Source organism: Hypanus sabinus, chromosome 22 (genome assembly GCF_030144855.1).
Source record: "Hypanus sabinus isolate sHypSab1 chromosome 22, sHypSab1.hap1, whole genome shotgun sequence".
NCBI classification, from domain to species: Eukaryota; Metazoa; Chordata; class Chondrichthyes; order Myliobatiformes; family Dasyatidae; genus Hypanus; species Hypanus sabinus.
In genome coordinates this window covers 60,944,107-60,958,032 of record NC_082727.1, presented here as the reverse complement: position 1 = coordinate 60,958,032, position 13,926 = coordinate 60,944,107, and the positions used below count along the sequence as shown (strand labels likewise).

Below are 13,926 nucleotides of genomic sequence, written 5' to 3'. Positions count from 1 at the left end.
TTATTTTAATAGACCTCTGCACATTACTTTCTGCCAAGCTTCTCTATGTTATTTGCCTTCTATTTGCATCATATTCTAAAAATATCATAAAATATAGGTGTAGAATTAGCCAGTTGGCATATCTAATCTGCCCCGCTAATCAATCAAAGCTGTTTTTTTTTCTCTGAACCCGATTCTCCTGCCTTCTTCCTGTAACCCTTGACCCTGTTATCAATCAAGGACTTATCAGTCTCCGCCTTGCATGCACCACATGACTTGGCCTCCATGACAAGGAATTCCATGGATTCATCACCACCTTGGTGAAGAAATTGTTCCTTGTCTTGGTTTTAAAGAAATGTCCCATTATTCTGAAGCTAGACCCTAAAATATGATATTTTTCTACTAATGGAAAAATTCTCTTTTCTCTTCTCTTCATCATCCAAGCATTAATTATAGTATTCAATAGTGTTCAATAAAGTTCCCTCTCATCCTTCTGAACTCCAGACCCAGAGGTATCAAATACTCTGCATACATTAAGCCTTCCATTCCCGGGTTGTTCTTGTGAATCTCCTCTGGATCCTCTCTGGAGCTAGTACATTCCTGCACACAGGGCCCAACATTGTTCATAATATTCCAAATGTGGACTGACCAATGTCTTTTAAAGCCTCAGCTGTATATCCCTGCTTTTATGTTCCAGTCCTCTCGAAATGAATGCTAACATTACATTTGTTTTTCTTATTACCAACCTCAACCTACAGGTTACCTTGAGGAAATCCTGAACTAGGAATCCCAAATCCCTTTGCACCTCTGATTTCTGAATTCTTTGCCCATTAAAAACTATCCTTTATTCTTTATTATTACTTTCAAAGTGCATAGCCCCACACTTCCTTAAATTTTATTCCACTTGCCTCTTCTTTTCCCACTCCCCGAGCTTGTTCAAGTGCTTTTGCAGACTTCCTCCTTCTGCAACACTACCAGTCCCTGCACCTGTCTTGGTATCTTCTGCAAACTGAGCCATCAGTTCTGCTGTCCAGGTCATTAATGGATAATGCTGTGGTCCCAATCCTACTCTCGGCAGCATACCTTGGGGGTTTTGCTATTGCTTGCATGGTGGGTGGTGGGAGGGGGGTGCTGATGATTTTGCTGAGGGAGGGGGGGGGGTTGATGCTTGTGCACGGGAGGGGGAAGGGAGTTTTGGGGTTCTAAAGTTTTCTTTTGTTACATAGATGTCTGAGAAGAGTAAGGATTTCAGGTTGTGTATTGTATACATTCTGTGATATTAAATGGAACCAATGAACCATTGAACTCCACTAGTCACAAGCAGCCATCCTGAAAAGAACCCCTTTAATACCACTTTGTCTTCTCTCAGTCAGCCAATCCTTCCTGGTACTACCTAACACCATGGACTCTTCATGTTCAAGTTTAATTTTCATTCAACCATACATGATTATTGGCAAACAAACCAGCATTCCTCTTGGGCCAAGGTGCCACACATATTACCAACAGCACATAACATAAATAACAGAAATGTTATGATTTCTTATCTATATTGAAGCATATAACACAGAGATCAGTTCAGTTTAGCATCTATAAAACTCTCGCAGACATTTTTTGTCCCGGAATCATTTTAGCTCAATAGCATTTGGGGAGTCAGGTTTATGCTTTGGTTGGGATTGTTTGATATCTCAATTTTGTTTTCAAAGTTCAAAGCAAGAAGAGAATAAAATTGCTTGTTGCAGGACAAAACTGTGTTGTGAATGGGCCTTGTGCTGTTTTCAGGGCTGTGAAAATCTCTCCCAGTTTATCAGTGAGTGACATCTAGCCATAGGAAATAGTCACACCATACTCAAAGTTATTGGGGCAGAGAGCACATGATTCTTGCTGCCTGCAATATTAGCACCCGTGATGAGAACTTTGGCAGTAAGTACAGGACTGGAGGGACAAAAACTTGTGGTCAGACAGTGTCCTCACTCACCCAGAACTTGGCAATTTACACTCAGTAGCAAAAATAGAAAATGCTGGAAGCACTTCGCAGGTCAGACAGCATCAGCAGGAAAGATAAGAGATTCGACATTCCAGGACAGGACAGGGGTGTGCCTTCACCTGAATAAGTAAGCTCCAGTATTAAGTCTTGCATCTTGTAAGGTGTTTAGTTGGAAAATGAGCTTCGCCAAGCCTATGAGGGCCCCTGCTGGGCCCTTCTGAACGGAGCAGAGCGTTCTGCAAAGCAGTCTGTGTTTGATGTCCAGTACACATTACGAGCACTGAAAGCAGACAGCAAGTGACTGCCGTGCCTGGAAGGACCCTTTGGTCCTTGGATCTGGCAAGAGAAGAGGTTAAATAGGACTGAAAACAGTTTCCTCTTTGTGGTCCCAATCCAGTCCTCTTTGTGTCTGTCACACACTAGGCAGAGGAACCCACACAAGATTGTCCTTTTCCTTTAAATGGAAGGGGAAAGTTGCTTTGAAATATAAACTCAAAAGTGTCTTTGTTTGTTGTTTGTTGTCTGGTTCTCTGTGGTTCTAATACAGATTTTACTTCTTTGTCCTCTAGCCCTGCATGCTTCTGCATCCAAAACCTCCTCCCTCCCTAGTTACGGAAGAAGTGGATTGCATAGGGTAAGGCATGAACAGCTTACACTGCACTTTATGTACTGGAGTGGCAAGAAGCCCATGACTGGTATTTCTTACATGTTTTCAATATGTTCCATCTACCCCCCACCCCCCACCGCACTTTCTATTCCTGATATTGCTGCTAACTCTGGAGATTTGTAAAAATAATTCTGACGCCTGACTGTAAATCAAAATTTGTAATTATGTGGTTTCTACGGGATAAATTGTTCATGCCCAGGCATAATACTATTCAGGCTGCAGGGTTCTGAGAGTATGGAGAATAAACGTTCACTGTCTTAGTACAGTTCTCCACATGTGGAAGTCATTGTGCCATTTTTGAAATATAAACAGCAATGTGCTGGGAATTCTCAGTAGCATCTGTGGAGAGAGATGGGCAGTTAACACTCTATCTCAACAAACTTTTATCAGCTTTGTATTAAAGCAATAGAATAACCCATGTATTTATTGAATTTAGATTGAAGGGAGGAATAATTTTGGAGCTAATGCCATATCTTGATAGAAACCTGGGGACAAAAAGCCTTTGATCCTAATTTTATAATTATCGTGGGCCCCAGGGTAATGTAGCGGTTAGCACAACACTATTAGAGTCCAGCGACATCTGTAAGGAGCCTGTACATCCTCCCTGTGGAACGCATAGATTTTCTCCAGGTGCTCTGGTTTCCTCCCACAGTCCAAAGACATAGTGGTTAGTAGGTTAATTGATCATTGTAAGTTGTGCCGTGATTAGGCTGGGGTAAAGAGAGGGTTGCTGGGCAGTGCAACTCAAAGGGCCAGAGGGCCTGTTCTGTGTCGTATCTCTAAATAAATAAAATTAATAAACTGCCAACAATGGAAACCAGTGATGCCACCGACTCTGTTGACAGATTCTGAAAGCCAAGTTAAAATACGGAACCAGGAGTAGAAACCTTGCTGCAAAAGGACTGTGAGAAATGATTTCACATAGTCTTGAATGGTCTAACTGCCCCCAGATCAGCAATAAGCGGTTGTTTCACTCAGCAAGGCCAGCACAAGGGTGAGCAGGACTCAGCATGGTGTCAATATTCTGGAGGGGTTTAAGAATAGAGGACAAGATGAAGACTTTTCACTTTACCACTCACCACTCTCTGGGACAGTCCTCACTCTGGGACCATTTGATATCATGGAATAGCCTGTCTGGAATTCGAACATGCTCTTTCCCACAGACATAGAGCTCTACAGCAGAGAAACAGGGCCTTCAGCCCATCTAACAAGAGAACCTGCAGATGCTGGAAATCTGAGCAACACACTCAAAATGCTGCAGGAACTCAGCAGGCCAGGCAGCATCTATGGAAAAAGTTACAGTCGATGTTTCGGGCCAAAACCCTTCAGCAGTTCAGCCTGAAATGTCATTTGCACTTTTTTCCATAGATGCTGCCTGGCCTGCTGAGTTCCTCCAGCATTTTGTGTGTGTTGCTTTGGCCCATGCCAAAATATTATTCTGCCTAGTCCCATTGACTTGCACCTGGACCATAGCACCTCCCCCCTTCCATACTCCTTCCATTCAAGTAATATCGAAATTTCTCTTAACCATTGAAATCCATTGCCAGGATTCAATAAATGCAAACATGTCCCCATAGAAAAGTGAACTACAAACGTGAATTATCAACATCCAAGGAGCAGTTTGTGTTTGCCCTTCATATTCCAGCTGTGAAGATCCTCTGCTTTTAATCTTCAGCTGAGAGTTGAGTTATCACTACTTTGTACTTGTTTAGATAAGTCCCATACCCCATTTAACCCAAAATGTAAAGTAGTGGCACAGCTCAGAGGGAAAGAAAAGAAATTGAACATTTATTTGTTCCTTGAACAGAGACTGAAAGTAAATTAACCACACAGTGCTGTGGTCCTGAATCAGTAAGGTGATTAATAACGTTCTATAACCTGGCATTCTCGGTAGCAAAGAATGGTCAGAGATTAGTTTGATAGTAAGTTTCCTGAAGTATATTTCAGAGGATAGGGATAAGTCACCAGCAGGATGAAGTTGTGTGTCTCTTGGCAGTTGAGCAAAAGGAGCATTGACAGAGTTTTGTGAGTAACCCTTTCCTCAATATTGCAAAGACAGTAAAATACTGACTGGAGAGCCAGCTGGAAATGGCCCTACTGTCCAGCAAGTCCATGCCGACAATCAGCAGCTCATCTCAAAGTTCATTTATTATCAAAGCATGTATATGGTGTACAACCTTGAGATTTGTCTCCTTGCAACCACAAAATAAAGAAACACCATAGAACTCATTTAAAGAAAACCTCCATACCACAAGGCCATGAGATGTGTGAAAAAGGAACAAATTTACACTAACTCTGCACTTTCATTAACTTCTACCCCCTGTGGTTCTACTACTCACCAACACACGATGGCATATTATTATGACCAGCTGATCTACAACCCCTCTCACTGCTGGGAAGTGGGAGCAATCCAAGCACTCAGGGAGAACCCACATGGTCACTGAGAGAACGTGTCTGAACCCAAGTCTCTGATGCAGTGAGGGAATGGCTCTACTCGCCCTGCCGCTGGGCCGCCAAGAACCTGTGTCTTGGTTCCAAATAACTTAGGAATGTAGTCCATGACCAGGTAGTTACCACTTCCTATAAAGCTCAAGTTCAATACCAACAAGAAATGAGCAAGATGAGTTTCCGGAGAAATGTAATAAATTTGAGTGATGAAGAGGGGAGTTTAATGAAACATTTCCCACTTGAGTGTTAATTATTTAACTTGGAAAATTATACATAATAAAAAAAACCTGAAGATATCGGCATTTCATTTACTTAAGTAGTAATGCATTGATGTAAGTTCTGAATTTATAATTACAGGATTAAGTGGATTATTGTAAAGATTAAAGATGAGTATTATATCACATATGAACAATAGAAGCCATGACTTACTGTTGGCAGATGGTAAAACTTTCCACATGCAGTATAATCAAAGCTCAGCCTTGAACACAAGTTACTGTGTCCAGCAGTTATTGGGAGGAAGCATGTCAAATACCAGCCCGATTTATCTTAGTGAAATTGGGCAAGGTGCAAGTTGCATATGTTGATCTCATTGTGTCCACTTTGCGCCAGCACAATAATTAAAAGGAAACTAATTATCCAGGTGATGAATAGAAATGTTTCAATAAATTTTGGTTTTGGTTTGAAGAAGTGATGGTTGGAGAAATTCTATCGCTGAATAATTGTAGAGATACTCAACTTCAATTTGTTAACAACAGTCTGGAATATTTCCAAATAAATTCAGGAAATAATCAGACAATGTTATCAAAAATGTTGGAATGCATAATGTTATTAAACACAAAATGAATGATGAATGTGTGACAGATTTTGTCCCAGTGACCGATGTTTATAACAACACAAAGTGTCATTGAAGTGCACAAGCAATGGATGCAGGAAGTGAGGCAGAGGGAGATGGGGAAGTGAGGCAGAGGGAGATGGGGAGATGGGAAAGTGAGGCAGAGGGAGGCAGGGAGATGGGGAAGTGGGGGCAGAAGGAGATGGGGAAGTGAGGCAGAGGAAGATGGGGAAGTGAGGCAGAGGGAAATGGGGAGATGTGGAAGTGGGGGCAGAGGGAGATAAGGAAGTGGGGGCAGAGGGAGATGGGGAAGTGAGGCAGAGGGAGATGGGGAGATGGGGAAGTGGGGGCAGAGGGAGATGGGGAAGTGAGAGAGGGAGATGGGGAGATGGGGAAGTGAGGCAGAGGGAGGCAGGGAGATGGGGAAGTGAGGCAGAGGGAAATGGGGAGATGTGGAAGTGGGGGCAGAGGGAGATAAGGAAGTGGGGGCAGAGGGAGATGGGGAAGTGAGGCAGAGGGAGATGGGGAAGTGAGGCAGAGGGAGATGGGGAAGTGGGGGCAGAGGGAGATGGGGAAGTGAGGCAGAGGGAGGCAGGGAGATGGGGAAGTGAGGCAGAGGAAGATGGGGAAGTGAGGCAGAGGGAGGCAGGGAGATGGGGAAGTGGGGGCAGAGGGAGGCAGGGAGATGGGGAAGTGGGGGCAGAGGGAGATGGGGAAGTGAGGCAGAGGGAGGCAGGGAGATGGGGAAGAGGGGGCAGAGGGAGATGGGGAGAGCAGCAAGAGCATAAGCTCACCCCTTAATCGTGAAGCTTTAAACTGCTTAAAGAACAAGTGCATTTGTGTGTAATGTTTGACTGCTCACATTTTACCACCAAGTGTAGCTAAATGTAAAATTTTTCCACACTTCTTTCCTATCCTTGAAAGTTAACCTATAGAAATCTCTGACTCAACACAGATGTAACAGCGTCAGCATTTATCCTTATCATCTAACTTGCGTAAAAGAATGCCAATGAATACAGTTAAACATGTGTCATAAATATTCACCAGCATTGTTCAGTCCAGGGGCTTGTGTTCATACTTTTGATTAAATTTAGAATTGTGGGCTGAATTGATCAGAATTCAACATAGAACCTGAATTAAAATATGTTTGTTTATACTTTGTGTGATGGTCTGATCTTAAGTGCATTGATAGCATCTAGAATACATTTGGATGTTGTTTGTTTAGTGGTATTGTGTGCTCTGTAGGAACTGGTAATTTCTCAGCAGGATTAGAGCAGTCAGGTCCAGCTGTCTCAACTCTTTCTGTCCAAGACTGTTAGTGATTAAATTCTATTGTTGGTTAATCTGTGCTTTCACCCGTTACCCACCTCGTCACTGCATAAACACCTTGGCCACTTCATTACATACCTCCTGTGCCTAATAATGCAGCCAGTGAGTGTACGCTCCTGGTCTTCTGCCGGTGACAGCCCATCCACTTCAAGGTTCGTTGTGGTGTCTATTCAGAGATGCTCTTCTGCACATCACTACTGTAACATGATTATTTTAGTTATTGTTACCTTCCTGTGAGCTAGAGCTAGGCTAGTCTACCCATTGTCCTCTGACCTCTCTTATTGAAAAGGTGTTTTTGCCCATAGAGCCATCACTCATTGGATATTATTTTATTTTTACACCATTTTCTGTGAGTTGTGAAAATCCCAGGAGATCTGCCGTTTCTATGATACTCAAACCACCCCATCTGGCACCAACAATCATTCACAGTTAAAGTCACTTAGATCAAATTTCTTCCCCATTTTGATGTTTGATCTGATCAACAACTGAACCTCTAGATTATGTTTGCATGCATTGAGTTGTTGCAAGATTATTGGCTGTTTAGATATTTGCATTAACAAGCAGGTGTATCTAATAAGGTGGTCACAGAGTATATTTTAAAAGCAGAATACAGACAAGGTGGCCCTCTGTACACTTGGTATATTTACCAGTGGTTGAAGTTAGCACTCAGAGGATTTATAAATATGAATACTTAGATCATAATAAGCTCCTTGACAGTCTTTGTTATCTTTCTCTGTCAATCATGCATAACTGGTCACATTTAAGCAATGACTATTAGATAATGTTTGGCTGACTACTGGTTTTACATATTTATGATAGAGTATGGCCATGCAATGGTAATTCTATAGCATCTGGATGAGAAATACTATGATATCAGTAGACTGAACCATTGACCTAAAAAGCCTACAAAGACTGATTGCACTTCCTTCTCTTTGTCAGCCATTGTCGACAGATTTCACCCAGTACGACAGCTGCAGTGATGTAAGCGAAGGTGTCAGAGGTAGGGGATGCCCATTTGGCTTGTGTTTCTACTTTATGAAATATTTATAAATTCAGTAGTACTCAACTCTGATGTAAGTGGTATTGCCTGTTTCTGCCCCAAGCATATATGTATGTCTTTCATTAAATGCCCTGAATAAAAGTAAGTTGCTCTATTATAAAGGGAGTTTTACTATTCCTGTACCTTGACCTATGGCATAACTCTGCATTTTCTCTAAACACATGCTTTTAGATGATTGGATGCACCTGCTCCATAGGCTAAAACAGTGTAGAAACTCGCAGTTCAAATGCTAACACTTCAAATAATAGGTTCTTTAAGAGCTTTGCACCCGAACCAGTAATTACAGAGCAGTGCAGAGCCATGTCTCTTTGCTGATCTGATTTCTGTGCTGCATTCTCCTTGCCATGGAGAGGAGGCTTGTGAGTTGCTGAGATCCCAAGAGTGATGCGATCTGGAATTTATCTCCTGGTGGGGCCTCCTGTGGTGGAAAGCTCAAAGGGGAGTTTCCAGACAAAGAGAAATCCAACAAAGACCTCAAAGATGGAGCTGGTGGACAATGTTGGTGCTTCACAATGAGAGTGAAGCAGAGGAGTGCTGCAACAGTGAAGAGTCCCCAGTCATGTAGCATTCCATACCAATGGAACTTCACCCAGATCTGTCAAAGACCGTGTGGTAGCTGCCCATACATCAGCCTCCCCACATCAAACAAATACACGCACAGGCGTTCTCTATTTAAGTGGATCCCGGATTGATCTCGACAGCAACTGATACACCTACCAATAGTCAACCCTTTAGGACAGAGGTTCTCAACCCGGGGTCCATAGACCCCTTATTTAATGACATTGATCTACAGCATAAAAAAGGTTGGGAAGTCCTGCATTAGGATAACGTCATACTCGACTCGTGATCTCGTTACTTCCATGTGGGATTGCAACCACTTTGAAGATTTCCTCCAAATTAAGCACTGTGAAGACTTGAAGATACATCACCATCCCAGAGTCTAAATTCCAGATTTCCTTGTCCAGTAACCATCCAAAAGGATCTTTATCACAAGAACTGCTCTCCTTGCACCTCTCTAGAGTTTATAGTCACATTAAGGGTTTTGATGGTATCTGCTTGATGTGGCTGAACAGTCCATTCTTGTTCTCTGATCTCACTCAAAGCATCTGAGACAATGACTTTGGTCTGTGCCACCATTCCTGAGTGCTTACCAGAATCTTTCTGCTTTACTTCCCCTCCAACCCGCCTGGTGCTCCCCTGAATATCAGAGGCCACCACTCTAGTAGCATGCTGTGCCCCACGTTGTTCCAATGAAAATATTATTCTCTTCATTTGACCAAATGGAGTTCATTAACATTCCTGTAACTTGGCTTATAATAGCTTCTGAATTCTAATCTATAGCCAGCACATTGTCACACCACTTATTTTTCAAAGTTTATCACTTGTGACTTTAAGGAAAAGCTAGCATAATGTGCCCATTTATTCTTGAAGTGTGTGTGTGAAGGACTCTGGAAAACTATATAGGAGACTCCAGGGTTCTTTCACTAGTAGTTTGGCACTGTCACCACAGGAGAACAGACAGTGACCATTGCTCAGTGACGTAGGAAAACGCAATATGCCAATGTGAAAATCCATTAGCCCTGAGGATTCCTGGCAGCAGGTCAGTGTAGGTTCAAAGATATTAGGGCAGGAGCAGACAAAATAACTGTGAAAACCCACACTCAAATAGCTCTCCATAACTTCACAGCTATCTCAGCCACCACCCCCAACCTAAAGCTGAAATTGGGGTCCATTGATTTGAAATCTCTCCATTATTTTGTCTGTATAAAGGTCTATGAATGCAGAGAGGATGTTTCCTATGATGGGGGAGTCTAAGACCAGAGTTCACAGCCTCAGAATAGAGGAATTTCTCTTGCCAGAGAGTGATGAATCTATGGAATTCATTGTGAAGGCCCCATTAATGGATATGTTTAAGGCAGAGGTTGTTAGCTCTTGATTCGTCAGGCCATGAAGGGTTATGGGGAGAAGGCAGGAGATTGGGGCTGAGAGGGAAAATGGCAGTGCAGACTTGATGGGCCAAATGGCCTAATTCTGCTCCTATATCTTATGGTCTTAGTTTATTGGGGTAGTTACAGCATAACCCCAACAGCAATGAACAGAAGACTTTAATCAGAAGACAAATCTTCACTGTAGTGCCGAGGGCAAGAATAAACAATAAAATCCATCCATCCATCCATCAAATCAGCCCTGCTGAAGTAAACAGCGTGTACGATCAGTTTATATGCAAAATCGTTACAATGTGAACAATAGATTAGCCTAATTAAGCCTGATTTTAATGCACCGTAAGTGTCACACAACACGGAACGAAGCCATTTGACTCTCCCATTCCCACGCTGGCCCGTGAACACCCGTCTATTTTAATCCGATCTCCCAGCACTTAGCTCTGCCTTTGCCTGGGTGATTCAAGGGCTTGAATAAAATGTTGTCACAGTTCTGCTTCCACCACTCTCCGAAGTTCAAAACTCAAAGCACATTAATTATCAAAGTATGTATACATTATACAACCTTGAGATTCATCTCCACACAGACAGACACACAACAATGAAATTCATTTAAAAAAAAAGAAATCAACAGCCAGTGAAGAGAGGGAAAAAACAAACTGTGTAAACAATAAAGGCAAGCAGATAGTGTTCAGAACTGAAGTCTACAGAAGTGAGTCTGTCCACAGACACGAAGCCACGGCCTCAGTTCAGTGTGGAGCCAGGTAAACGTCTCAAAGACAGCAAGCTGAACTGCCTGGCTATGCATACTAGACACCAAGTTAAAAACATCAGATGGGTATGTCTCTGACAGATCCGTTTTTATCAACAAATGTGTTTTCTTCTGAAATAAAAAGGAAGCAAGTTTTATCCAAAAGACACGCAACAAAGATAAAACTATCAACTGAGGAAAGGTGGAGTGTATGCATTTGAGGCAGATGTCTGAGTTCCTGTTAACACTGTGCTGCTCAGAAACCTCTTCGGCCTTTGATCTGCCTGGTTCTCATAGTGCCCGGCAAGAGTATGTGTTGATAAGCAGGCAACATTTCCCCAGCTCTACTGCAGCATGTTAGTTGGATGTGGATCAGTACTACCAGTGATTGTGTTGAGATCACCACCCAAACTATTAAAGGCAATCAAAGTTCAAGGTTCATTTGTTACTGAAGTTTGTATACCACGTACAATCTTGAGATTCATCTTCTTGCAGGCAGCCACAAATAAATACAACAGAATTCACAATAAATCTCACACCACAAAAACAGTCATACATCCAATGTGTGAAAAAGAAAGAACACATCATGCTAACAATAATAAAAAGCAAACAAACAATTCACAGAACATGAACTGCAAAGTCCCTGAAAGTCATGGAGCCAGTTCAGGGCCTACTGGTCCAGAAGCCTGATGGCTGCAGGCCTCGGCCGCAGAGCCGGGTTCAGTACTGAGGCGAGTTCCGATAGATGCAGGCCTCGGCCGCAGAGCCGGGTTCAGTACTGAGACGAGTTCCGATAGATGCAGGCCTCGGCCGCAGAGGCGGGTTCAGTACTGAGGCGAGTTCCGATAGATGCAGGCCTCGGCCGCAGAGGCGGGTTCAGTACTGAGGCGAGTTCCGATAGATGCAGGCCTCGGCCGCAGAGCCGGGTTCAGTACTGAGACGAGTTCCGATAGATGCAGGCCTCGGCCGCAGAGGCGGGTTCAGTACTGAGGCGAGTTCCGATAGATGCAGGCCTCGGCCGCAGCTGCGGAGCCGGGTTCAGTACTGAGGCGGGTTCCGATAGATGCAGGCCTCGGCCGCAGAGCCGGGTTCAGTACTGAGGCGAGTTCCGATAGATGCAGGCCTCGGCCGCAGAGCCGGGTTCAGTACTGAGGCGAGTTCCGATAGATGCAGGCCTCGGCCGCAGCTGCGGAGCCGGGTTCAGTACTGAGGCGGGTTCCGATAGATGCAGGCCTCGGCCGCAGAGGCGGGTTCAGTACTGAGGCGAGTTCCGATAGATGCAGGCCTCGGCCGCAGAGCCTGGTTCAGTACTGAGACGAGTTCCGATAGATGCAGGCCTCGGCCGCAGAGCCGGGTTCAGTACTGAGGCGAGTTCCGATAGATGCAGGCCTCGGCCGCAGAGCCTGGTTCAGTACTGAGACGAGTTCCGATAGATGCAGGCCTCAGCCGCAGAGCCGGGTTCAGTACTGAGGTGAGTTCCGATAGATGCAGGCCTCGGCCGCAGCCGCAGAGCCGGGTTCAGTACTGAGGCGAGTGCAGCCTCACTGAGGCTGCACTCCGTGTGGACACCGGTCTGCAATGAGATCAATAGAGCAGAACACAATTGGTTCACTTCTCTTGAGATAGTTAAAGAAAATGTAATGATGTATATAAAATATTCAGTTGATGAACAGCAAAGTAATAATGTTCTGTCCTTTTGTTTTCCAGAACCCCTGGTATGTTGGTGGCTTTAAATACTTCAAACTGAACACTGTGGAAAAAGGCTAATGTTTTGCATGTTCTTATCTTCTATATTTATTATTATTATCATGTGTTTCAAAAAGATGAATAGCTAATTTAAAGTTATTACAATGCATCAAGGATGTATTATGTACCAGTATTGTTACTTTTTCTTAAGAAATCCTCAAAATTTTTGACTCTCAGTAGTAATTTTAAGTTATTGGTGCCAATCAAACAATGAATGTTTTTCTTTTTTATATCTATTAAGTGCAAATAGTTAAGATGTTGGCTGGAGGGGCGGAGATACGTTTCTATCAAGGGAGGTGTAAGGAGCTCCTTCCCTTTGCTAGCCTGCAGGCTACCCTTGGATAAAGTGTAGCTCCTGCTTAGCTCATGCCCACACGCCCCCCCCCCCCCACCCGGATCAGGGTCACGTGAAGCCATGGGAGCCAGTGGTGGATGGTCGTACGAGCAGCTGGTACATATCACAAGTCCTGGTTATGCAATCACTGACACCAGGCACACAATCTCTGAAGAGTATTGATTATGGCTGAGGTCACCCATCTTGTAAAGATTCTGACCAGATGGCGGCAATAGCAAACCACTTCTGTAAAAAAATTTGCCAAGAGCAATCATGGTCTTGGAAAGACCATGATCGCCCACATCATATGTCACGGTGCATAATAATGAGAAAAGATAAAAATTCATAACTAAATCAAATGCAATGATTACTGAAGAGATCTCCCTGGTGTATGATGCAAGACCTGGTTTAATTCTTGTGAAAAAATGAACTACAGCTTGGTGCAAGTTTATTACATAGGCACCAAAGTGGGTTAAGAGTGAAACTTGAGTTTGACAAACTTTATTTTCATTCTTTGAAACACACACCTCTTCAAAAGAAATAATGCCACATGCAGTTAATTCTTTTCACTTTTGGATTTTAACCTGTTATTTTATTCATTACTTTAATCATCTTAAAACAAATACAGTAGTCATAATCCACTTACCCTGACTGTCAACTCTGACATTCCAGCCTATTTATTTTCAACACATTATATTCAACTTAGATTTTCAACTTGCATTACGGTTCAGTAGGCTGCCTTGTTTGTTGTTGTGTAAATCAACCTCATCAAATTTGTTAAAGTTATCTATGCACTTCTGGCCAGGTGGCAGTGAGAAGAAATGTTACCTCTCCTTCATGGACCAATATAATTGAA

At 43.3% G+C, this 13,926-nt stretch overlaps 1 protein-coding gene across 9 annotated transcripts in view; it reads left to right on the top strand.

The window, feature by feature from the left end:
* ablim1b (actin binding LIM protein 1b) overlaps positions 1–13,926 on the top strand; it is a 400,575-nt gene that overhangs the window by 372,291 nt on the left and 14,358 nt on the right. For 8 of the 9 annotated variants that reach the window (XM_059947911.1, XM_059947912.1, XM_059947918.1 and 5 more), the window contains 2 exons: positions 2,533–2,597; positions 8,179–8,304. In XM_059947911.1, coding sequence (XP_059803894.1) covers positions 2,533–2,597; positions 8,179–8,289 — 176 coding nt within the window. In that variant the 3' untranslated portion in view covers positions 8,290–8,304. Of the gene's footprint in view, positions 1–2,532; positions 2,598–8,178; positions 8,305–12,697; positions 12,706–13,926 lie in introns of those variants that run through there. The other variant, XM_059947920.1, reaches the window with a different exon arrangement.